This window comes from Dermacentor albipictus, chromosome 8 (assembly GCF_038994185.2).
Source record: "Dermacentor albipictus isolate Rhodes 1998 colony chromosome 8, USDA_Dalb.pri_finalv2, whole genome shotgun sequence".
Taxonomy (NCBI): domain Eukaryota; kingdom Metazoa; phylum Arthropoda; class Arachnida; order Ixodida; family Ixodidae; genus Dermacentor; species Dermacentor albipictus.
In genome coordinates, this window is record NC_091828.1 from 103,644,769 (window position 1) to 103,670,595 (window position 25,827).

Sequence of the window (25,827 nt, forward strand, 5' to 3'; positions counted from 1 at the left end):
GAAGACTTCGCGCCCCTTATGCATCTTTCGTTCACAGTATCACAGCAGACAAAGAAATAATGATGCCCCACTCAATGAACTGTCCTGTGCCTGGGGAGATTGATGCACCATTCGCCACTGACCTTTTCTTTCAGCCAGGACGGGAGTTATTGAATAGTAAATCGGCGTTCAATGACGTCATGCGCGCGTTTGTAATTCGCGCTAATATTCTTCCATTCCTTAAATAAATAAACAAATAACTAAATAAATATAAGGAGTCACGAAAGAGAAATAGAGATGTTCGCCTCAAGGTAGAAGTTCACTGACGTGCCCAGAGTACCTGCTTTACATCGAAAAGTAAACGTTGTCTTGGATGGGTTTAAATGTAATACGGCATGATTTAAATAAGCCGCATCACTTCCTTGGCAGTCATACAAATTAAGGGATGGGCTATATATAACGTTCACAATGAAAGTATCTATTTGCGACATTACTGCTTCACTGCCGCTCTGCGCTTGTGAGGAAAGCGAGAAAAAAAGACTGGTACGATAGGCGACGATTAGAGGAGGCAGGAAATTGCATCAGTACGCACGAATACCTGCCCCAATTAGCCGAGAATGTAAGCCCGCGATGCTAAAAAAGAGTATAGGAGACCACACGATCGAATGGCTTATTGGTGTAAGGCTGATACAAAGCGCGCAAAATTTAACGCGATAAAGCGGCTTAGTTGGCGTAAAGCTGATACAAGGCTCCCGAAATTCAACGCGATTAGCTCACCAAGGTGCGAACGAGTTCCCACCAATATTTTTTTCAATCTTAATTACATGGACGCGGCGCCGGGTAACCCACGAAGGCGCCAAAACGTGGGGGTCGACGAACGTCACGTGCCAAAGCGAAACTCACCAGTAGTACGTTCGCCAAGTGCGCCGCCAGCAGAGCGTAGACTCCGCCCGAAGCACCGACGAGGTAGACGTCCGTGTCGAACACTGACGTGCCTAGAGAACCTGCACGGAGAGGAGGGAATGGTGAACGAATGAATTAGTGAAGTGCCGGTAACGCGTACGCGTACAGAAACGAAAACGACATTGGAGAGTTTTAGGTTAGGGAACGCAAGCGGCTTGCGTACGCAGGAACTAGGGGCGACGGTACTGCGCATGCGCAGGTACGGACGGCCTGCGCATGCGCAGTACCGTCGCCCCTAGTTCTTGCGTACGCAAGCCGCTTGCGTCCCCTAACCTAAAACTCTCTATTGCTATTAGATACATTGCTATTCGATAGCAGTAATTAATAAGATTCTTGGGAGAATCTGGCGACCACAAAAGGGACACACACAGAGAAAAGATGGGTACTGTTATATTTCACATAGGCAAGCATAATCAAGAGTACCTTATAGAATGCTACAGGTAGTGTCCAAATGGCGTGAGCCAGCGACTGCTCTCTCTCTCTTTCTCTCTGGGTAACAGGAAGGAGCTAGTCTCGAAGGCCACACTTCCACTAACTGCATGCGTCGGAAGCGATTTCGTGAGCCGGGAACACGTCATACACGCCCCGCTTTTTCGGGGCACCACCATTGAACGCCGTTATGTACGGACGCATTCGGGGGGCTTTCGCTGCCTTGCCCGGATTCTGTGAGGCGGAGCGCACTTGCCGGGCAAGCATTGCACAGCGGGGAAGCGCACTTTGCACAACTGTCGCGCGTCGCGCCGCCAGCTGGCGCCACGTGTCCCATACGCCCCCCCCCCCCCCCCCCCCGACTCTCGCGCGCTGCATCAGCGGTTTCAAATGACTGTCTAAGCTTGTTTTGCGTAAACGACAGCTGCGCAGCGTGCTGTCAACGAGGCGAGGAAGGCCGCCACTTAAGTGCTTAAAAGAAAGAGAAAGAAAGTTAAATGAGAAAGGGTAAAGACGCGAGGGGGAGACGGGAGAGGGAGCAAGCGACACGTGACGCTTCTGAGGGCGAGGAGGAAAGCGAGGAATGGTAACAAAAAGGTCGGGACCGATAATTACACTGCGGGAAAACACTAGTAATGTAAGGAGCGGTAAGGATAATAACAAAAATAAAAGAGAAAGGGTCTCAGACGTGCGACTGACCGGCGAGCACTCCGGCCATGTAGACGGTGCCGATGCGTAGGGAGCCGTGGACCATTTCCAGGGGCAGGCCCACCAACATCTGGACGAGCAGGTTGAACAGCAGGTGGATCCACCTGTTGCCAAGGGGGGGTGTCGGGGGAGAAACGAGGTCAATCGCCAGTTTAACGACCCCCACGAGACAACGCCCGTCAGCTACTATACTGTTCGGCGCATGCTTTTGTTCTCTTCCTCGAAGTGCCTCTAGGACGACGTTAACGAGACAGGTGAACAGTGAGACTGCGGCCGTTTTACGATCGATGGTAAATCATCGTGCGTTTTACAAACGAAGCGGCTCTTCTGAGGAGAGCTCTGCACTCCGAAGTTGAGCGGCCGCGATTCCAGTGCGTCGTTCGAGAATAAATAAATAAATAAATAAATAAATAAATAAAGAACCGGAGTGGTTTATAGTGCACGTACGTCTCTCTTTTCCTCACTTTGGGACAGATACGTATGTAGGTCGGGAGGGCCGAGCTGCGAAACACCAATCACACTGGCAAAATAATCACAATTACTTCAAGGTTTCCGTCAGAGTTACGGGTATTTGACTAACAGGGGGGGGGGGGGGGGGGGGGGGGGGGGTGAGCTATCTTCCGAGAGGCGACGTACATGAGATGTACTGCGCACGTTAAATTAATTGTGCAGCCGAGTACAAAAAAAAAGAAAAAAAATCGGAGCGCGGAATAGGCGAAAAGGTTACAACAGCCTGAAATCTGGGCGAACAATGCGGTTGTCGTAGTACGGAGCCAAGTATCCACCGCAACTTTCGTGTTGAGGCTGTGTGGTGCACTGGGTGTGAAAAAAAAAAGTTTTTTTTCTTCTTCTCGGTTCCCACGCTCCGAAATTTACTTTCGCTTTCTGTGGTACACCCGGCCACAAAAGTTTACGGACCAGGGAATTGTAGAAAACGTCGAATTTCCGAGCAGTCTGTAGCAGTAGCCAGCAGAACTGTATACGACTGTGTTGTTAACATGTTCTAGTCAGTGGCGTAGCCAGAAATTTTGTTCGGGGGGGGCTACGCCACTGGCCCCATGTGTGTATGTATATATATATATATATATATATATATATATATATATATATATATATATATATATATATATATATATACATGGGGCCAGTGGCGTAGCCAGAAATTTTGTTGTTGCATTTAAAAGAAAAAGTTTAATTCTAGTGACTACTGGTTTCAAATTTTTTATTTAGGTGGTCAATTATTTAGTAAAAATTGGCCAAATCAAAAATTTTCAGAAAACGCAGCTATCAAGTTTAAAACTCCGTGACTCAACAATGAAAAATGATATCACAATTTTGTGAATTGCATCTAATAGTGCATCTACAGCGGACAAAATGCATATGTGACACATGAATCTCAAAAAAGTTTAGTATTGTGGAAATACGGCTTGTGCAGAACCCTTGTACACAACGTAACCAATTCACGTAAGATACAAATTGACATAGCAAACTTGTCCGCTTTGACTGTTATAATAGATGCCGTTTACAGAACCACAATGTCTGTTATTCATGCATAGCTATTAGTTTATAAACTTCGTGCTTCTATATTTTCAAACTTTCGAATTTTTCAAAATATATTAAACAACATTCAGGCCCTGAATCGAAGTTGTGTTTCCAACAGAACTAGGATTTAACTTTCTCTCTCAAATGCAACGAATTTCAATAAAAGCGATTAGCAGGATTATCTAAGAATAGGGTTTTTGCGTTTTACAAGTATTTGAATAGGCCGCGTCGGATTGGGCCCGAGCTAAAGCTCCCTCTTAAACAATTTGTCAAGGGATCAAATCCATGAATAACTGCATTGCCATTGCCAAAGATGCTGCAAACGAATTCTTGAACGCTACGCACAGTCAAAACAATAAAATATGTATTTTTTCATGAAAGAATATACTTGTATGTGCCAAAAATATTGCCCAAAATAACTGATATCAATGCTTCCATATTTTTGTCTATTTAAGTAAAGAAAATATCACAAGAACTTTAGAACTATATCAGTTCGAAACCAGGAAAGCAGTGCATGCCACTGATATGAAAAATTAAAAGGCAATGAACTGAACAAGTTGAGGACAAATATGTTAATGAAACTTTGTCATTCAAGAACCGTGCTTACATTCTTGTATATATGCAATGGACAGTGAAAAATCTCAATGACGCTGTAATTTGTTTTAATGTATTACGCAGAAGCAGCTGTCACGGGTCGTGTATCGTGAGTAATTGCACCGAAATCAGTCGCAACAGAGGGCACGTATAAAAAGCAGGAATTCTGCAAGATATACGAGGGCAAGTCAAATGAATGTGAGCCAACAACGGGGTACTTCTTTTAAAAGTAGTCTTCATGAGAATTTAGGCATTTGTCCCATTGACTAACGAGTCGCGTGATTCCCGTCTTATAAAACTCCTTGGGTTGCTGCTTCAAAAAGTCTGTATCTGGTTCCCTTGAGCTGTTTTTTTGGTTGCCCCAAAATGTAGAAGCCGCAAGGTGACAGGTCTGAGCTGTATGGCGGATGCTGCAGCGTTTCCCACTTGAACTTTGCCAGTTTTGTATTAACCACATAAGCGACATGGGGACAGGCATTGTCGTGGAACAAGATGACCCCATTCGTCAATTTTCCACGTTGTTCGTTCTTGATTGCGACACACTGCCGTTCTGGCGTTTCACAATATCGGAAACAATTGATAACCTCTCAAGATTTAGCAAATTCTATCAGTAATGGACCCTGACGACCGAAAGAAAAGTCAACACCACCTTTCCAGCGGAAGTGATGGCCTTTGCGTTCTTTGGGGGTGGTAAATTCGAATGTTTCCACTGTAAGCTTTGCCGCCGTGTTTCAGGCTCGTAGTAGTGGCACCAAGGTTCGTCCCCGATCACAATTTCAAACATGAAGTCGTCATCCTCATTGTGATACCCGATCAGATGAGTCAAGGCAGCGCGAAACTTCTCCGTCTTCTCGCTATGGATCAAAATCTTGGGGATCCATTGCGCAACAAAGAGCCGATAACCGAGAATCTCATGAATTAAGGCGTGAACCGAACCTTGACTGATGTTTCAGACGCTCTGCCAGTTCATCGATGCTTATCCTCCATTCTTGTTTCATCAGCTCATGAACCTTTGAAATTGTGTGGGGGTGATTGCACGATGGTTTTGGCCCGGTCTTGGAATGTATTTACAACGTCCTTTAAACCGTTTGCTACAATGCTTCACAGTGGTCAATGAAATGCCGTGTTCAACGTAAACGGCAGCCATACGGCGATTAATTTCTGTTTCGGAAACACCTTTAGCTGTTAAAGACTTCGCGACACCGAGCTGTTAAACTTTTGAAGTGTCCATTATGTGACGCAACCATATTCAACCCAGTGTATGAGAGCATTAAAGAACATTTATCTTCACACCTGCGTGCCACTTTTGTAAATGAGACATGCCGTTCTCCTACGCGCATGCCTCGCAGATAATGAACCGAACCATTATTGCGCGGGTAGGGTAGGCGCACTTTCATTTGACTCGCCCTCGTACATTAGAAATGCAAAGATACAATGGGATATACAAATGTGAAAATACGGCTTGATAAAGGACAAAAAAGTGTCAGTGGAAACATAGTTCACTGCATGTATACACAAAACATCGCAACAAGATATTTAAGTATACGTATAAGTCTCCTATGAGTCTATGTATGTAAGAAAAAGTAACTGTATGTAATGCGTCAAACAAGGCAAATAAACATGTTGCACAATCATAGATTCACAGAATCCTAGATTCCGCCCCCATTCCATCCACTCCCCCCGATGTATTGCGCGCGACGGAAGGCGGCGCGCTTGCTCCCCGCTTTTCTCCTTTGCGCACACAAGACTGAGCCAGCATCGTCGGCTCACCCATTCCACCTCCCCCCCTACGCTTTCACTCGCACATACAGCATGCAGCGCGTGGTCACGATTTTATCACCCTTGGACTTTATACGAAACATGGGGGCGACGGCGACGGCAGGAATGCGCCTGGAGTGTCCATATAATTGTTTTCGCAATAATACAATAAACGTATCCGGCAACTGAAGCGTCCCGTCGCCCATTACTTTCTGCAAAAGAAGTATAAAAATCGAACTTTCACCATGCGACAATTCGCTGCGCCGCAACAATGTATTTTTTTTTCTGTGGGGCGGAGACACCGAAATGGAAAAAAAAAACGCATAGGAAAGTATGTTGGCCAGAATCGAATGCCTACATCGGGCACCTAATGGGGCTACAGAATTAATACCGAAGAAAACATGAGACGATTGGCCCACTGAGAACCATACGCATATTGCTCAGTATCCTACACCGGCGAAACAAGACTTTCCGGAAAGGTTCCGCTCAAGGAACGCGGTGCAATCCTTCGAGTCCCCACAGTGATGGCGGCGAGTGACCATTGTTTTTTTTTCTCGTCTGCTAGCCAAAAAGCTTCCAAATCTCTGTCAGGTGAAAATCCACTCGTCCAGAGCAAACCGAATGCCCACCGAAGTGCACAGCACGGTGGTCGGGGCCATACGAGAAAAACACATGCGCTCTGGCTCGCTCTGGCAGCCCGCGGGTAGGGTAGTGAAAACAAAAAAAATTGAAGAGGCTCAATGTGTTCTCGGCGAATAAAAGTCAAAGTAGAAAAAATAAATAAGGACGTAGTTACTTTGGCTGGCTTTAGTGTCTTGACACGGTTGTTCTGGCGTAGGTTAAAAAAGTGTTGATATTTTTTATGTGACATGACGGCACAAATGAACCACCTCAACACATCGTCTCATTGGACCTCGCTGCGTGCTTTGTCAACTCGTCTGCTAGTGTGTCGATTTGGCTTGTCTCGTTGTATGTTCCGATGTAAGACTTTAGAAAAGTCAATGGGCCTTTGGTGTCAAATGTTTATAACAACATTAAACCAACAAAGTTCCGCAATTGAAAATTTAAAGCACAACTTTGGAAATGTCAATGCACGTTTCACATCAAGAGCTTATGAGCTTTATACCCATAAAGTTCCGCAATTGATATCCATGCGCTCCATAGATTCCATGGCCACAGTGAGATGCCGCGGCGAGCCCGCTCACCATCAAAGCGCCCTTGAAACAATGTGCTCGGATGGGACTGCTTGGCGTTATGTGACTGCCGGTGTATGGGCGTTGCCACGAAATCCAGCCCGAGTTCGCAATCTTCGCGCTTAAATGTCTTTTCGAGCGTCAAAAAGACATTCTAGACAAAATCCAGAGTGCTTTCCGGCGCCGGGGGCCGCTTTGGTCGGCGGTGCATGGACAGCACGAAAAAAATTTCGGGGGGGGCTGAAGCCCCATAAGCCCCCCCCCCTGGCTACGCCCCTGGTTCTAGTCGATGCCCGAAATGCAAATACCAGGTTGCGTTGTGAAGTTGCGGAGATGTTCAGCTTTTTCTCAGACTTTATGGTCCGTAATATTTTGTGGCTAGGTGTACGTGTCCATACGGCGTGTTCGCGATCGTCTTTCGTGGCTCTCTGAGCCTCGTTAAAAATTTGCACAGTGCAACAACTTCCCTTCCGCAACAATAAGATATCGACCCAGCTAGCCCTTGCGCCCGATCTTTAATAATATTACGATATGAATGAGCGATGCTCAAGAGACGCCGCGAGAACGACGAAGAAGTTGGTTGGTGCCCTTGGCACGAGCGAATGTCAGCCTGGCTGCCTGGCTCCAGTGTAAATAGCGTGTAAATAGCATCTCCCGTCTGTGTCTTTCCACACGTAACAATGTTTTTTAGGGGGATGCCGCGTGGGCGGGGGCAACGCGTGCACACACTCACCCTGCGTGCAGGACCATGTAGAAGACGAACCGCCATACTTGGAGGCGCTTGTCGGGCCGGTAGATGAAGAAGCTGTCGATGGGCACCGGACCCGTGGGCGTGACGGCGCCAGTGGTCACCGTGTAGTAGGTGAAGAAGCCAAGCTGCGAGAGACGGACAGCGGTCGAGCGACGGTGTCATGCGAGCCGCACAATAACACCCCCACGTGGAAGGGTGTGCGCCAACGCTATCTATCTATCTATCTATCTATCTATCTATCTATCTATCTATCTATCTATCTATCTATCTATCTATCTATCTATCTATCTATCTATCTATCTATCTATCTATCTATCTATCTATCTATCTATCTATCTATCTATCTATCTATCTATCTATCTATCTATCTATCTATCTATCTATCTATCTATCTATCTATCTATCTATCTATCTATCTATCTATCTATCTATCTATCTATCTATCTATCTATCTATCTATCTATCTATCTATCTATCTATCTATCTATCTATCTATCTATCTATCTATCTATCTATCTATCTATCTATCTATCTATCTATCTATCTATCTATCTATCTATCTATCTATCTATCTATCTATCTATCTATCTATCTATCTATCTATCTATCTATCTATCTATCTATCTATCTATCTATCTATCTATCTATCTATCTATCTATCTATCTATCTATCTATCTATCTATCTATCTATCTATCTATCTATCTATCTATCTATCTATCTATCTATCTATCTATCTATCTATCTATCTATCTATCTATCTATCATCTATCTATCTATCTATCTATCTATCTATCTATCTATCTATCTATCTATCTATCTATCTATCTCAAACACACACACACACACGTACGCCGTTATATAGTTGAGAAAGGGAGCGCTGACGAAATTACGCGCCCATATGCTACGAGAACTCACACACACTCCCCAAACGGAAGAGTGAAGAGCACATTCTATACACGTATAGACGAGCACGCGAAACGCCCGCGGCAAATCAGCCGTGGCACGAGGCAGTCTACACACACTCCGGTCGAAATATTCGCCGGCACTCGCTTTGTGTAGTATATATAGCCTAGATGCTGCGCGCACTTTGTGTTCAGAGCGAAACCGGTACAGAGTGCATGCACTGTGATGCACACGTGTGCGGCAGAGTTCGCACAATCAGCGGGCTGACTGCACGTATACCACGCTCTGCGCACGAGCGTCCATGTACGTTTCCTCGCCGAGGGAGGAAGTCCGATGGAATCCGAAACAGTTATTATTTCTTGAAACGACGAGTCGTGCACGAAAAGACGATCCCCCACTTTCCCACGCAGTCCCCCCCCCCCCCTATTCGGAATGAGACAGCGCCGCGACCGCGAGTCGAACTCGGGACCATCTCGCTGAGAAAAGCCGCAGCATGGACGCCGTAAGACAAACCGATAGACAGTCAGAGAGATAGGTTAGACAGACATGGTAGATATACGTAGATACGCAGAAAGACAGATCTGGCAAACAGATACATGCTTCCCCTGTGCACTGGTGAAGCAAAAGGTACCACTTTGCAAGGAAAGCAAATATGCATGGAAGGTGTACACTTTCAACGTACTACAACAATACCACAACAGGCTAACAGAAAAAAAAAGATGAATTTATTCGTAATTCAGGCGCACCGACCGAAATTGACGAGTACATCATCATCATCATCATCAGCCTGGTTACGCCCGCTGCATGGGCAAAGGCATCTCCCATACTTCTCCAACTACCCCGGTCATGTACTAATTGTGGCCACGTTGTCCCTGCAAACTTCTTAATCTCATCCACCCACCTAACTTTCTGCCGCCCCCTGCTACGCTTCCCTTCCCTTGGAATCCAGTCCGTAACCCTTAATGACCATCGGTTATCTTCCCTCGTCATTACATGTCCTGCCCATGCCCATTGTCCACTGATCACTTCATCACTGGTTGACAATTACAAGTTTGGAGTGCAGTCCCGAGTTTTCATTTGCGTTTACGACAGAAGAAAAATTAGGCTTTATCGCGGAATCTCTGACCCGTGCACTTTTCTCGCGGGAGTAAATTTCCCGCCCTCGTCCCTATAGGAGGGTCTGTTCTGTTGGCCTCGCCAGGCAATCCTCTGGATTCGTTTCACTTATATCGGCGATTATGATGGACGATCTCTATCAGCATCGCTTTCGAAATCGGGTGGCGACGAATAAGACACCTAGCCTGCTAGAGCTGATCAGGCATAACATAAACGTATTTCAATCTAGCCAGCAGCTTGTTTATCTCTCCTCGATCTTTCGACGCCTCTCCTCATCTAAACCTCTGTCACTCTATACTGCCCCGCTACCAGCGCAAGTAACGACTCCAGTTCTGTCGATTCCCTCCCTGTTAACCAGCTAGCCGCAGCGATCCTAGCGGTGCTCCTTGTCTAAACTGGCGCGCGCGTCTACAGTATACACCTCAAGCCAGACAGAAGTGGGGCAGGGGACTCCGGTTCTGTCGATATCCTTCCTCCCTGTTAACCAACCAGTCGCAGCGATCCTAGCGGTGCTCCTTGTCTAAACTGGCGCGCGCGTCTACAGTATACACCTCAAGCCAGACAGAAGTGGGGCAGGGGACTCCGGTTCTGTCGATATCCTTCCTCCCTGTTAACCAACCAGTCGCAGCGATCCTAGCGGTGCTCCTTGTCTAAACTGGCGCGCGCGTCTACAGTATGGCACCTACACCTCAAGGCAGACAGAAGTGGGGGAGGGGACTCCGGTTCTGTCGATATCCTTCCTCCCTGTTAACCAGCTATCCGCAGCGATCCTAGCGGTGCTCCTTGTCTAAACTGGCGCGCGCGTCTACAGTATGGCACCTACACCTCAAGGCAGACAGAAGTGGGGGAGGGGACTCCGGTTCTGTCGATATCCTTCCTCCCTGTTAACCAGCTATCCGCAGCGATCCTAGCGGTGCTCCTTGTCTAAACTGGCGCGCGCGTCTACAGTATGGCACCTATACCTCAAGGCAGACAGAAGTGGGGGAGGGGACTCCGGTTCTGTCGATATCCTTCCTCCCTGTTAACCAGCTATCCGCAGCGATCCTAGCGGTGCTCCTTGTCTAAACTGGCGCGCGCGTCTACAGTATGGCACCTACACCTCAAGGCAGACAGAAGTGGGGGAGGGGACTCCGGTTCTGTCGATATCCTTCCTCCAGTGGCGTAGCTAGGTCGTCTGGCACCCGGGGCCCATAGGTCTTCTGTCACCCCCCCCCCCCCGGGTGTAGCCGGCGGAAAGAGGGGTGTCTTCAGACGTATATGACACCCCCCCCCCCCATTGGCCCCTTGCACCCGGGGCCCAGGGCCCCCCGACCCCCCTGTTGCTACGCCACTGCCTTCCTCCCTGTTAACCAGCTATCCGCAGCGATCCTAGCGGTGCTCCTTGTCTAAACTGGCGCGCGCGTCTACAGTATGGCACCTACACCTCAAGGCAGACAGAAGTGGGGGAGGGGACTCCGGTTCTGTCGATATCCTTCCTCCCTGTTAACCAGCTATCCGCAGCGATCCTAGCGGTGCTCCTTGTCTAAACTGGCGCGCGCGTCTACAGTATGGCACCTACACCTCAAGGCAGACAGAAGTGGGGGAGGGGACTCCGGTTCTGTCGATATCCTTCCTCCCTGTTAACCAGCTATCCGCAGCGATCCTAGCGGTGCTCCTTGTCTAAACTGGCGCGCGCGTCTACAGTATGGCACCTATACCTCAAGGCAGACAGAAGTGGGGGAGGGGACTCCGGTTCTGTCGATATCCTTCCTCCCTGTTAACCAGCTATCCGCAGCGATCCTAGCGGTGCTCCTTGTCTAAACTGGCGCGCGCGTCTACAGTATGGCACCTACACCTCAAGGCAGACAGAAGTGGGGGAGGGGACTCCGGTTCTGTCGATATCCTTCCTCCCTGTTAACCAGCTATCCGCAGCGATCCTAGCGGTGCTCCTTGTCTATACTGGCGCGCGCGTCTACAGTATGGCACCTACACCTCAAGGCAGACAGAAGTGGGGGAGGGGACTCCGGTTCTGTCGATATCCTTCCTCCCTGTTAACCAGCTATCCGCAGCGATCCTAGCGGTGCTCCTTGTCTAAACTGGCGCGCGCGTCTACAGTATGGCACCTACACCTCAAGGCAGACAGAAGTGGGGGAGGGGACTCCGGTTCTGTCGATATCCTTCCTCCCTGTTAACCAGCTATCCGCAGCGATCCTAGCGGTGCTCCTTGTCTAAACTGGCGCGCGCGTCTACAGTATGGCACCTATACCTCAAGGCAGACAGAAGTGGGGGAGGGGACTCCGGTTCTGTCGATATCCTTCCTCCCTGTTAACCAGCTATCCGCAGCGATCCTAGCGGTGCTCCTTGTCTAAACTGGCGCGCGCGTCTACAGTATGGCACCTACACCTCAAGGCAGACAGAAGTGGGGGAGGGGACTCCGGTTCTGTCGATATCCTTCCTCCAGTGGCGTAGCTAGGTCGTCTGGCACCCGGGGCCCATAGGTCTTCTGTCACCCCCCCCCCCCCCCCGGGTGTAGCCGGCGGAAAGAGGGGTGTCTTCAGACGTATATGACACCCCCCCCCCATTGGCCCCTTGCACCCGGGGCCCAGGGCCCCCCGACCCCCCTGTTGCTACGCCACTGCCTTCCTCCCTGTTAACCAGCTATCCGCAGCGATCCTAGCGGTGCTCCTTGTCTAAACTGGCGCGCGCGTCTACAGTATGGCACCTACACCTCAAGGCAGACAGAAGTGGGGGAGGGGACTCCGGTTCTGTCGATATCCTTCCTCCCTGTTAACCAGCTATCCGCAGCGATCCTAGCGGTGCTCCTTGTCTAAACTGGCGCGCGCGTCTACAGTATGGCACCTACACCTCAAGGCAGACAGAAGTGGGGGAGGGGACTCCGGTTCTGTCGATATCCTTCCTCCCTGTTAACCAGCTATCCGCAGCGATCCTAGCGGTGCTCCTTGTCTAAACTGGCGCGCGCGTCTACAGTATGGCACCTACACCTCAAGGCAGACAGAAGTGGGGGAGGGGACTCCGGTTCTGTCGATATCCTTCCTCCCTGTTAACCAGCTATCCGCAGCGATCCTAGCGGTGCTCCTTGTCTAAACTGGCGCGCGCGTCTACAGTATGGCACCTACACCTCAAGGCAGACAGAAGTGGGGGAGGGGACTCCGGTTCTGTCGATATCCTTCCTCCCTGTTAACCAGCTATCCGCAGCGATCCTAGCGGTGCTCCTTGTCTATACTGGCGCGCGCGTCTACAGTATGGCACCTACACCTCAAGGCAGACAGAAGTGGGGGAGGGGACTCCGGTTCTGTCGATATCCTTCCTCCCTGTTAACCAGCTATCCGCAGCGATCCTAGCGGTGCTCCTTGTCTAAACTGGCGCGCGCGTCTACAGTATGGCACCTACACCTCAAGGCAGACAGAAGTGGGGGAGGGGACTCCGGTTCTGTCGATATCCTTCCTCCCTGTTAACCAGCTATCCGCAGCGATCCTAGCGGTGCTCCTTGTCTAAACTGGCGCGCGCGTCCACAGTATGGCACCTACACCTCAAGCCAGACCCAAGTGTGGAGGGGAAGAAAAGAAAGGAAGGAAACAAGAAGACACAAAGGAAGCAGACGGGAAGGTATAGCGATGATTAGCGGCCACTCGGAGGTCACCGCCGGCGCACGCCGCGTCCAAGACGCGTGGACGAAGACGGGAGGGAGGAGGAGGGGGGGAGTGTTCTCGTCTCGCAGCAGCGAGCCAGGCCGGCGAAGAAGACTTCGCGAGGCGGCGTCCGGGCGGCGCGCGCGCAAGGCATAGTCACGCCCGGACAGGCCCGCCACCTGGCATCCGCGTGGTGCGCGCGCACGCGTTACGCACCGCTAATGACCCTAATGAGACTGCGTGTGCGTGCGTGTGTTGTGGACGGACGCCCTCGCCTCCGTGTAACACGGCTCTCGAGCGACGCGGCGTCCTTCCTCCTCGAGAACGCTGTGCTGGACGGCGTTCCTCGCTACCGAATCCCTCATGCGCGGCACATACACGCCCATGCGGCAGCAGCAGCAGCGGCCGATATGGAGGAGGGATTGAACGCGAGGAGGTCGCCGAGTCTTTCTTTTCTCTCTCTCTCCCTCTCGATCGCGTGGGAGAGGGGAGGGGAAGGTGCGTGACCTCTCGAAGAGACCCTGTCCGAGCAGCCGTATACCAGATCGCGCGCAAGGCAGCCGAGTCTTGGAGGTTAATTGACGCCGTAACGCCGGATTCCGCATCGAGAAAAATTAGAACCACTTGTTCACCTCTATTTCAGGCCACGCAGAGAGAGGGGGGGGGGGAGAGGGAGAAAGAGAAAGGACACGAAATGCTATTTTAGCTGTAATCTAAGTAGAGCAGTAATTAATTAGTAATAGGTTTGTTGAACTATCCATGACAGGAGAAATCGCTCCGCCGTATCGAAAACATTACTACTACATGGTATGCGTTAAGTTTCCAGGGCTTAAGTACGAAACTGTAGGCGTTATAAACTGGGCGTAGCAAATCAGATACGTTGACATAAGACATACGACATTGCACCTAACAAGGCTGCGTTCTTGTTCCGCATTATACGTAGCCAATTCACACCTTCCGTATTTTCCTAGTCTGCCCGGACCTTTTATTGCTGCCGGGTCTCTGGATCCGCCCAATGCCTTATCTACCCGTCTAGACAGGTTATCTTTTCGTCCCCTTTCATTTTTCCTTTACCTTACCATCTGCACATTTCAATTAGAGACGGCGAGTAATTTCTCCGACGCTTCGTCTGGCTTCACTGTCTGCGTTTCGCGTGGCCGAAACTACGGCGATAAAACTGAGCCGCTCGGATGCTCCTATTCGTTTCCTTCGTCACACCGATACGCCAAGCACTGGAACACAAAAGCGTGGCAGCTTGGGCGAGTTGGTATGTCATTACTTTTTTAGGCTCGTAGCGCAGCTCAGAACGAGCAAGAAAGGAAGGTGGAAGGGGTGACCGTGTTCTCCGTTCCAATTAATTACCCTTCCTTTTTTTGCTCGTTCTGAGCTGCGCTACAAGCCTAAAAAAGTCATGACAGGAACACAGCTATAGCCATCGGGGGGCCGGCCGGTTCTAGGTGTGCGCGGGACGCGGGTGCAGCGCGGTTTCGTGGGCGGGGCGCGTACCGACCGAATGCCATCGGCTTGTCGCTACGCGCGCACGCAGTAATAACGCGCGTGGCTCGTACCGGTTGATACTGCGAATAACTCGCAGGCGTGTTTCATGGCGCGCGTGTACACAGAAAGGGGGGGCACACATTCCCGTCCGCACACACTCGGGGATCGAGAGTCAACGCGGTGGGTCCTCCCGTGTTTTTCCGCTTGGGTGCGCGCGCGCCTGCGTCGTGCGTCACCCAGCGGCATTTCCACGAACCACGCGCGCGCCCTATGTGTGTGTGTAGTGCTACTTATACGCGATACTCATCCGGGAACTTCGAGCACACCTCCTTCCCCCCCCGATGCGTAAAATGGGATCTCGCCTTTGAGGCACACCGCAGCAGTGGTGGAGACGGCTATGCATACGTATACCACATCCAATTACCCCTACGCTTTCCTTGGCTTCATCGCCCGTTGGCTTTACGTGGGCGCGATCAACAAAAATATCGAGCCCCTTCGTTTCCCTTCTTCTCTTTCTCCTTATTAAAGAGAATTGTGACATTTGTTTTTAGTTAGTCGAGGGTTGTACGTTTAGATTCAGCGCTATGTCCCAAATTCTTTTTCAATCTTCACTAGTCAAAAAAGTAAGTTGCGTCTCCATATAGAAACAGCAGTTTAAAAGGAGTACAGTCAGGTTGACTGCTGCCACAAATGTATAGCGTTCGAATTCACTGCACGGTGACTTGGTGGGGGCGGAATCTCGAAGACTACGACGACGCGTTCCCGCCGTCTCGTACTGAAAAATTCAATCCAAGTTCAAAGAGGAAGTTCTCCGCTTTAACACTTCTGCGCCGCGCTCTGCTTCCTGTATAGGCGACTTCGAGTTTTCGAGGCGTTTATTTTTTTTATTGGAGCGTGAAAACGCGCAACATGGCGAAAGAAGACTCGTGCGACGAAGCCGATGGACTCGGAAAAGAAGCCGCCTCGCATCAGGATGCAACAGGCGGTGCTCATTTAAGCCGTTTCTTCCGGAGAATTCGCAGGGCGCGCAGTCTTTCAGGTGTGAAAAAGCGGAAACTCGCGGCGTTTTAGGCTTTTTTAAATTGCCCGTATCGCGAAGGATGTACACTAAAAGTATATACGAACGGCCGCTAGGTGGCCGCTCGCAGAGTTCTTTAATGGCGGATAGGGCTAACCGAACAGACGAAAAATAGAGGGGGGAGCGACAGACGACGAGCTTTGTTTGTCAGTCGTCTGCTCCGTCGGAGCGCCGAAAGAATGGTCAATACTGCTTCGATGCAAATCCAATGTGACTCAGCCATACGGCCGATCACGGCTCAATATATATAGCCGATGTGGCCCCGCGTTAGACTTAGGTAAACTCGCTACGTTTGCTCCCTTCGTCGTGAATTCATGAGAGCATTTTTACCCTGTTCCAAAGCCGGTTAAGGGCATCAGGAGTGAACCACTCGTCACGACTGGATTATCACTAATCAAAAAGAAAGAAAGAAAGAAAGAAAGAAAGAAAGAAAGAAAGAAAGAAAGAAAGAAAGAAAGAAAGAAAGAAAGAAAGAAGGAAGGAAAGATGACTTCGCGCTTTGTTCACGTTCCGACACGGCAGACGGTAATGGCACTTAGGAGGCTATGATCCTGCTGCCGAGTTCGCAAATGAGACAGAGAGATACAAGATGGTGCTTGTCCCTTCCGGAATGACACGGTCAGAAAGTCAACAGAAACGCTAGATATGTGGATGTTAAACTCCGCAGCGTTTTCTACAGAGCTGTCCCGGACTATATAGAATAAATCAAAGGCTACACTTCGTAAATACCAAGTGTAGTAGCCAAGTTCAAGTTCTTCTGAAGCTGACGGCAGTTGGACTGCCAAATATCTACAGACTATATACGTTCGTAATAGATGTCTATTAGAGATACTGCTCGGACTTCCGAGAGACTGCGCAGCACGTCTGGGTCACCGGATGTGGGGGCCATGATAAGTGACGGATTACTGCATTTACTCTGAGCTACTCTGAATTACTACTTCTGCATCTACTGCTGCATCTACTGCATATTACTCTTGAAATTCGCTGAAAGTGTAAATCGGTCTATTCTACTCTATATTGAGATTAGTCGCTTCATTTTTCCTTCTTCACTTTTGTCTACAAGAAGTCCCTCTATAGTCGTATACAGGCAGCTTTCTTTTTCGAGAGGAGTGGGTTGGCATTAGTTTAGCAATTTGCTGAAAGTATAAAGCAGCCTACATTCTACTCTACGTTGGGATTCGTCGCTTCACTTTTCCTTTTTCACTTCTTCACCTCGGAGAAGACAAAGGTGCTCCGTAGGATGTCTACGAGAAGTTTCTCTATAGTCGTATACAAACCGCGTTTTTTCTTTTTTTCTCGAAAGGAGTGAGTTGGCATTACCCTTGCAATTCGCTGAAAGTGCGAAGCAGCCTATACTACTCTACGTCGCGATTCGTCGCTTCACTTTTCCTTCTTCGCTTCTCCAAATCTTGGAGAAGACAAAGGTGCTCCGCATGATGTCTACAAGAAGTCTCCCTATAGTCGTAACAAGTCGCATTTCTTTGCGAGAGGACTGAGTTGGTGTATAGCTACAGTCAGGTAGCCAAACAACGATAACAAGACAGTATACGGGCGGCAGCAGGGCGTGCGCTAAGCTCGCTTCTCCAGATCTCGGAGAAGACAAAGGTGCTCCGCATGATGTCTACAAGAAGTCTCTCTATAGTCGTATACAAGACGCATTTACTAGCGAGAGGGCCGAGTTGGTGTAAAGCTACAGTCAGGTAGCCAAACAACGATAACAAGACAGTATACGGGCGGCAGCAGGGCGTGCGCTAAGCTCGCTTCTCCAGATCTTGCAGAAGACAAAGTTGCTCCGCATGATGTCTACAAGAAGTCTCTCTGTAGTCGCATACAAGTCGCATTTCTTTGCGAGAGGGCCGAGTTGGTGTACGGCTACAGCCAGGTAGCCAAATAACAATGACAATGAGACAGTATACGGGCGGCAGCAGGGCGTGCGCTAAGCTCGCTTCTCCAGATCTTGGAGAAGACAAAGTTGTTCCGCAGGATGTCTACAAGAAGTCTCTCTGTAGTCGTATACAAGCCGCATTTCCTATCGAGAGGGCCGAGTTGGCGTACGGCTACCGTCAGGTAGCCAAATAACAACGATAACAAGACAGTATACGGGCGGCAGCAGGGCGTGCGCTAAGCTCGCTTCTCCAGATCTTGGAGAAGACAAAGTTGCGCCGCATGATGTCTACAAGTCTCTCTCTGGGCCGGTATTTTGTAGCGATGCCTTATGCCTTATTCTATGCTATTCTTATCACCTACCACACAGGGCCGCCTGATCGAGTTGATAATGTGGGAAGACCGTCGCTCTGACCAGTGGCCAAGCGCGAAAAGACGTAAAAAGCATAGAATCGGAAAAGGTATCGCTACGAAATTCCGGCCCTGTAGTCGCATACAAGTCGCATTTCCTTGCGAAAGGGCCGAGTTGGTGCACGGCTACAGCCAGGTAGCCAAATAACAATGACGATAAGACAGTATACGGGCGGCAGCAGGGCGTGCGCTTAGCGAACCGCACGGTGTCGGCGCGCCAAAGCCAGGTATCCTGCTTACAGCGACCTGCACGCCACCATGCACACACGGTTGCGTGCCGAGCGATCCGGCACCACGTTCGCGCCTACCATCTGTCGGCGGCGCAGGCGTTGCTCCACAGAGCACCGGCGGCGGCGGCGGGTAGCAGCAAAAGCGCCTTGCGAGGCCGTCGTGGCAGGTAGCAAGCAAACTGAACGCCTTCCTCCTCCTCCTCTAGCCCTCCTCCTCCCTTCCCAACCACCGCGCTCCCAACTCTGCCGGTGGATGCACTCCGTGGCCGATAGTAATTCATCTCGCCTGCTCTCCGCGCGCGCGGCGACGGCGGCAGCATGGCCTATTCTGAATGTTTTACTTTGTTTCGTTTTTTTTTTCTTTCAGTCCTCTGTCACAACCTTCCGAAGCGAGTGAGAGAGGGGGGGAGAGTTGTAGTCAGCACCAGTAGCCTCACGTTCACTGCCGATGCTTCTTCAGTCTTGCCATTCGGGTTCGAATGCATCGTATAACGCGTACATTTGTTTTTGTTTTATGGTTACCCTTCATTCTTAAAAGTATACCGGCCTCTTTTTTCTCTGTTTCTCTCATGCAACAACGTAGTTATGAAAAAGCATTCATTACTTGTGCCCCACCGCTTATGTAACACCCCTGATAAGGGGACCTTTAGGGGGGGGGGGGGCGGCTTTAAGTAGATAAGCTGACCTGACCTGAGAGAGGATGGTTACACGCGTCCGCGCGATTGGAACGCTTGGGTGATTGAGTAGGGCTTGAGAGAGGGTTACCCTGCAATAACATCACTAGTAAACTTAAAGCGCGAAGTAAGGAAAAGAAATACAGGGACGAAAGCGCGGGCAGCGCCTATCCGTGCCCGCCTTCTCGCTCCTGCTTTTTTTCGCGCTTCAAGTCTGTGCTAGCGGGTGCAAGGGACCAGTGGGAGGGGGGGGGGAGGAGGGTGTCATATACGTCTGAAGACACCCGGAAATAGTTGATATCCTCGCCTTCCTCGACTACACCCGGGGTAGGGGGAGGGGGGGGGGTTGTGACATAAGACCTATGGGTCCCGGGTGCCAGACGATCTAGCTACGCCATTGGGTATATAGTACAACGGCACAAGGAACAGACGGCGTCTTTTTAGGGGAAAATCGGGAGCGCGCCGAAAATCAATTAAAAGAACCTAAACGTTCTCCCGCCTCGCACCAGTCGTCGAAACACGCCCCCGTGCTGCTTTCCCCCCATAGAACGGTTCGTTCGCAACCCCTCTGCAACACACAGCAGTCGGGCGCCGTCAACAGCTTCAGAACCGTCCGTGCGTCCATAGATCACCCGCGTGCATATACACCGCGTCGCACGCAATCCCGCTTAGCACGACCACGCAGTCGGGCACGTCGCAGCTTGTTTTGCGGCCTTGCGCACACAGAGGCCGCAGTGTGTGGTGCAAGACAATGCGCGCCAGATGGAGACGTGGTGGAGAGAGTGCAAATGAGGGAAGGGTGGAAGAGGAGGAAAATGAGGCGGAGGTGGGGGTAGTTGCGTGGAGTGAGGCAAGGAGAGGTTAGCGTGGTGGAGAGAGTGCAAGTCAGGGAAGGGTGGAAGAGGAGGAAAATGACGAGGAGGGGGTAAGTTCCGTGGAGTGAGGCAAGGAGAGGTTAGCGTGGTGGAGAGAGTGCAAATTAGGGAAGGGTGAAAGAGGAGGACAATGAGGAGGAGTTGGGGGTAGTTGCGTAGAGTGAGGCAAGGAGAGGTTAGCGTGGTGGAGAGAGTGCAAATGAGGGAAGGGTGGAAGAGGAGGAAAATGAGGCGGAGGTGGGGGTAGTTGCGTGGAGTGAGGCAAGGAGAGGTTAGCGTGGTGGAGAGAGTGCAAATGAGGAAAGGGTGAAAGATGAGGAAAATGAGGAGGAGGGGGTAAGTTGCGTGGAGTGAGGCAAGGAGAGGTTAGCGTGGTGGAGAGAGTGCAAACGAGGGAAGGGTGGAAGAGGAGGAAAATGAGGAGGAGGAGGGGGTAAGTTGCGTGGAGTGAGGCAAGGAGAGGTTAGCGTGGTGGAGAGAGTGCAAGTGAGGGAAAGGTGGAAGAGGAGGAAAATGAGGAGGAGGAGGAGGAAGGGTAGTTGCGTGAAGGAGGGGCAAGGAGAGGTTAGAGACCACAAACGCAACGCGCCGCGGGCTTAATTTGCGCGTCGGTCGGCCCGCCGCCGTATTTTTTGCGCCACCTCGGATCGGAAACGGCCGCCGGAAAAACAGCCCCGCACGCTCGCCGCTACGTGGCTTTTACACGTACGCAAACTCGCCGCTACGTGGCCTTTCAAACCTGGTAACGTACAACGCGTCAAGTATGTGCTATATGAGGCGGGGCAGAGTCGTGAGTCCTTGGCAGTTCAGCAAACCAATTACTCACAGTTGAGCATACCAATTACTAATTAAATAATTAGTGTACCCATTCAGTAATTGCTATTCTAATAACACTTCGCTGTGCGCATGCGCGCACTGTCGGGACTAACGCGTTCCGTGCCACCATCGGCACCAAGCGATCCAGCATTGATCAGTTCTCTGAAAAATAATTTAAAAAAAAACGCAAGAAAAAAGAAAATTGTAATGAATAAGTAAGCGATAGGACGAAGGACGGAAAGAAGGAGGCGGGGGGAGGGAGGAGACATGGAATAAACGGGAGTGCTGTGTGTTTATCTCTGTCGTTCCGCCTGGCCGACGGTCACGAAATTTCCATCTCAGTTACGGCCGCCGTTAAACGGGCCCCCTACATACAACTCGCCCACAAAGCAGACGAGATACACTACCGTCCGCGGGCGCTCGGCTTCATTCTCGACACGCGCGCCTGCCCCCGCTGCGTCGTATATCGTGGCCTCCGAGATCCCGCACCGGCGCGTCCGGTGTGGCATCTCGGAGGCCACCGCTATTGCGGCAATGTTCCAGCAACCGCAGCATGCATATGTTGCCCGCTCGGGTGGTGAGAACGCCCTGAATTCTTTTTTTTTTTTTCACACAAGAGTTCTCCGCGACGTCATGAATAACGACGCCGCCTGGTCGGGCCTAGTTGAATGTTTATATTGTTAGATGTTTATTATATAGATATGTTTATTATGGATATTACATTATGCTCTAAAGGAGCCAAACAGTGGTGAAGTTAGGGACTGTCGATAAAGTTTCTTTCTGCGCCACCAACGGCCTAAATACGAGAAGATACATTGAAATCCGTTATGTCAAGCTGGCGCGCCCGCGATGATGTGTGAACACGACATAAAAATGAAAGAAAAGAAACCGGAACTTTGAATTGTCTCTTCTATCAATCAATCTGTGGCCCTGAAATCAACGAAAACAAGAGTGTTCAGAGAACACCTTATCACCCTATAAACTGACCTGACGTTTCTCTGCACTTAAGGCAACCAGGTCGTCGTCCCTGCCTTCGAAGCTCGCAGAGACACAGGAAATGGCCCGCCTTGTTGAGGAGCTCGCCCTCAACACCTCCTCCTCCTCCTTCATATTATCGAAGGGCGGGGCACGCCACTCTTCCGGCTGTGGACGTCTCTGACCCATCTCCCCATATCCGTATCTATACATGCCGCGCAGCGAATGGACCGTCGTCACCGGCTGGCGACAATTCGGTGCAGCGCAGCCCCGCGCACGTCCTGCCAGCTCGATGTATACACCTGCGCAGGACCTTACGCATGCGTTGCGCTTTAACTGCTGCCGTACTTCGCGCGTCTCCTACTTTAAATGCGGGGCTGCACGTAAATGATGAGCATGCTTAAGTTGAGCTCACGTTGCTGACAAGAATGCTTGCCTGATTAGATAGATAGATAGATAGATAGATAGATAGATAGATAGATAGATAGATAGATAGATAGATAGATAGATAGATAGATAGATAGATAGATAGATAGATAGATAGATAGATAGATAGATAGATAGATAGATAGATAGATAGATAGATAGATAGATAGATAGATAGATAGATAGATAGATAGATAGATAGATAGATAGATAGATAGATAGATAGATAGACAGACAGACAGACAGACAGACAGACAGACAGACAGACAGACAGACAGACAGACAGACAGACAGACAGACAGACAGACAGATAGATAGATAGATAGATAGATAGATAGATAGATAGATAGATAGATAGATAGATAGATAGATAGATAGATAGATAGATAGATAGATAGATAGATAGATAGATAGATGCCAACGTCTGAAACGCAACTCGGAGGTAGCAGCGACGCGGCAGAGCAATGGTGTTATTTTAGACCGCCTAAATGGAAAGACAAGAGCGTTTCTTGCGTTCCACCTCCTACAGCAACGCCTCCCCCACTCCCCCCACCGGTCACGAATCGAACCCGCGACATTGCGCTACGCAGCAGAAGTGCCCACAGCCGCGACTCGCGGCCGGCTTTTGCGTTGCTGCACCCAATTAGTGCCCAACGGGCTCACCTCTGTCTTCCTCATCTCTCTATCTCTCTCTCTCTCCGAAATGAATAATTCCCGTTCCGTCCGCGACGAGGCGTGGTCGAGTGCGACCTCTCTCTCTCTCTCTCTCTCTCTTTCTGCTAACTCCTTCCAGCCATTCTCGGCAACTTTCAGGACAACACACACACAAGAGGGGCATGCAGCGTCGTGAACTAACGGCAAAGAAACAAAAAAAAAATAAATAAAAGAAACAGAAAAGAAAGAACGCGGGCCTTTTTTTTTTTTTGCCCTCGGCACAGGTTAGGAGCCAACGCCCTGCAAAACCCCGGGCCAAGCCCCCCCATCGCGGGAAGGCCCAGAGACCCACAGCGCACGCCAGCTCGATCAAGGACGTGCGCGCATAACTGCCGTGTGTGCGTAGTTCCGCTTGCCTTCTTCGTGGCGTGCTTCGATTCTGGCGGTACTCTCTCGCTGCGCCGATATCGAGAGCGTCGATCAAACGAGCGCCCCGGAGAAGCCCTTCTTCCGGGGGCCGAGTTATGACGGGAACGAGATAGAGGTGGCGTGCGGAAAGGCCATCGCTCTATAAAGAAATAATAATAATAATATTTGGGGTTTTACGTGCCAAAACCACTTTCTGATTATGAGGCACGCCGTAGTGGAGGACTCCGGAAATTTCGACCCCCTGGAGTTTTTTAACGTGCGCCTAAATCTAAGCACACGGGTGTTTTCGCATTTCGCCCCCATCGAAATGCGGCCGCCGTGACCGGGATTCGATCCCGCGACCTTGTGCTCAGCAGCCCAACACCATAGCCACTGAGCAACCACGGCGGGTCTATAAAGAAAGGCGCGTTAAATAAAAATATTAAAGAAACAATAAACAGTAATAACTCCGCCGCCGTTCGCGGCCGTAATTAGGTTAGATTAATGGACTGCGCGTAAACGTTTATTAATAAAGTTAGGGCCCGAGCGGCGTTGCGGGTTCTGCTGCAGGCTTCTTTATGGTTTCCGTCCCGATGTGACAAGCAGCGCGAGGCGAACACGTGACCTGTATAACGGCGCACGCTACGCTGCGAAATTAATAACTGCGGCTACGTGATTATGCCTCCCCTATTTTCACATACGCCAGCTTTTCATGCATGGTTATTATTACAAAAAAAGGGGTAAAATGTAAAGTAGAAAAATATAACTTCAGTTTTGAAAGGGAATCTCAACATAAACACAACAGAGGGGCCAGGCGACGTACAGGAGCACAGCGAAGAAGTCGACAAAAAAAATCAGGTTAATATTTAGGACGGTCAATCAACAGAAATCAATTCTCGATGTGCACTGGCGATACGCGTAGCTTTGTCACGCAATGCGCCAATAATTTATTGTAGTGAATTGATAAATTGGCTGAGATTGAGTTCTTGCGCGATCGAACGAATAAATCAAACCTCCCGCATAAACAACCGGGCGGGGACTGGGAGACGCATCGAAAGAAAACAATACGTGCGATATCAATACGTCTCTGCTCAGCCATGTCGACAAATGCCGTCGTCGTTTATGCCTATCACGACACACGCTAATTAGAAAAGCCTTGAACGCGCAGCTGCATCACTTCGCGACTACATCGTACGCAATTAGGTAATTACGTAACGAAGCTTAACTAATAATTATCATCCTTAACGAATTAGGTGATAGTTATTTAAGTTGGTAAGCGATTACCAAAGGTATATGTTGAGGTCACCGCAGCTAATAAGCTACTACTACACAAAGGGCACTGCCACCATTGAAGTGAACTATCTAAAACCGGCCAAAGTTTTTGTGACCAGCGGCAAATAAGAAGAAGAAATGGAAGGTCACGTGTCGAGTACTAGAGGCAGCAGCATTTACGAAGTAGTCGAGCGCACAACTTTGCAAAAATCATGGAGTACATATTCGGTTTAATCTCAACAGAAAGTCTGTCGGACCTGACGAAAAGTCAACAAAAAGGCAACATAGCTTCGGCAAATGCTTTGGTAAGGGAACTGGCACAATGAGGAGGTAAATAAACTAAACAAAAGAAAGGTACTCGCGATGTTGCAGAAGGAAGCGATTCGCGAATTAGATACGGTTAAGAGCGTGCGTAGCTCATTTAGGAAGTGCAAGAACGCTAACGCGGTCGTTTTTTTTTTTCTCGCGCACCCAGAAAAAGAAAGACGCCGAACACTCTGCAGTGATGACTCGGCGTTCCTTATCCCTTTTCAGCCACCCCGGGTTCCCACAATAGCGGCCACGACAAGCTGAAGCAATCTCTGCAGCGCCCTTACTCGGAAGCGGCAAACTAAATACGGCGCCGCTATTTACTCAGCGCCCCTATAGCAGACGGTCGCTCTTAACTCTTCCGGCATGTATAGGCGAACGCGGTAAGGCGCCTGTCGTCTGTGACGCATGCAGCGGCGCGAAAGGTCCTTCTTACACGCCCGTTGATGAGAGCTATAGAGTTGCAGCCTGGCAGTAAACGCATTACAGTTTACGGCCGGTATTCCGTAAATGCATTCATGCAGTTTACGGGATACCGGCCTTCTGTAAACAGAGGGATAAAAAAAATGGCGGGGAGATGATTGTTGCGCGTGTCGTCTGTTTGCGCCGTTCGAGCAGACGACCGGCCGTGCGCGTATACCGGCATGTAGTAACGCACCCGTCTGTTCGCGTACGTTTACACGACTATAGTATTACCTTTTTAAAGCTCCGGTAGAGAAATATACGCCGCTTACACCAGACGTCCATGCAA

The 25,827-nt window shown here is 49.9% G+C and overlaps 1 protein-coding gene across 4 annotated transcripts in view; it reads right to left on the minus strand.

The window, feature by feature from the left end:
• LOC139048923 (protein rhomboid-like) overlaps positions 1–25,827 on the minus strand; it is a 226,774-nt gene that overhangs the window by 7,291 nt on the left and 193,656 nt on the right. For all 4 annotated transcript variants that reach the window (XM_070523892.1, XM_070523893.1, XM_070523895.1 and 1 more), the window contains 3 exons: positions 7,900–8,042; positions 2,071–2,183; positions 883–983 (listed from right to left, as the gene is read on the minus strand). In XM_070523892.1, the coding sequence (XP_070379993.1) occupies positions 883–983; positions 2,071–2,183; positions 7,900–8,042 (357 nt within the window). The remainder of the gene's footprint in view (positions 1–882; positions 984–2,070; positions 2,184–7,899; positions 8,043–25,827) is intronic.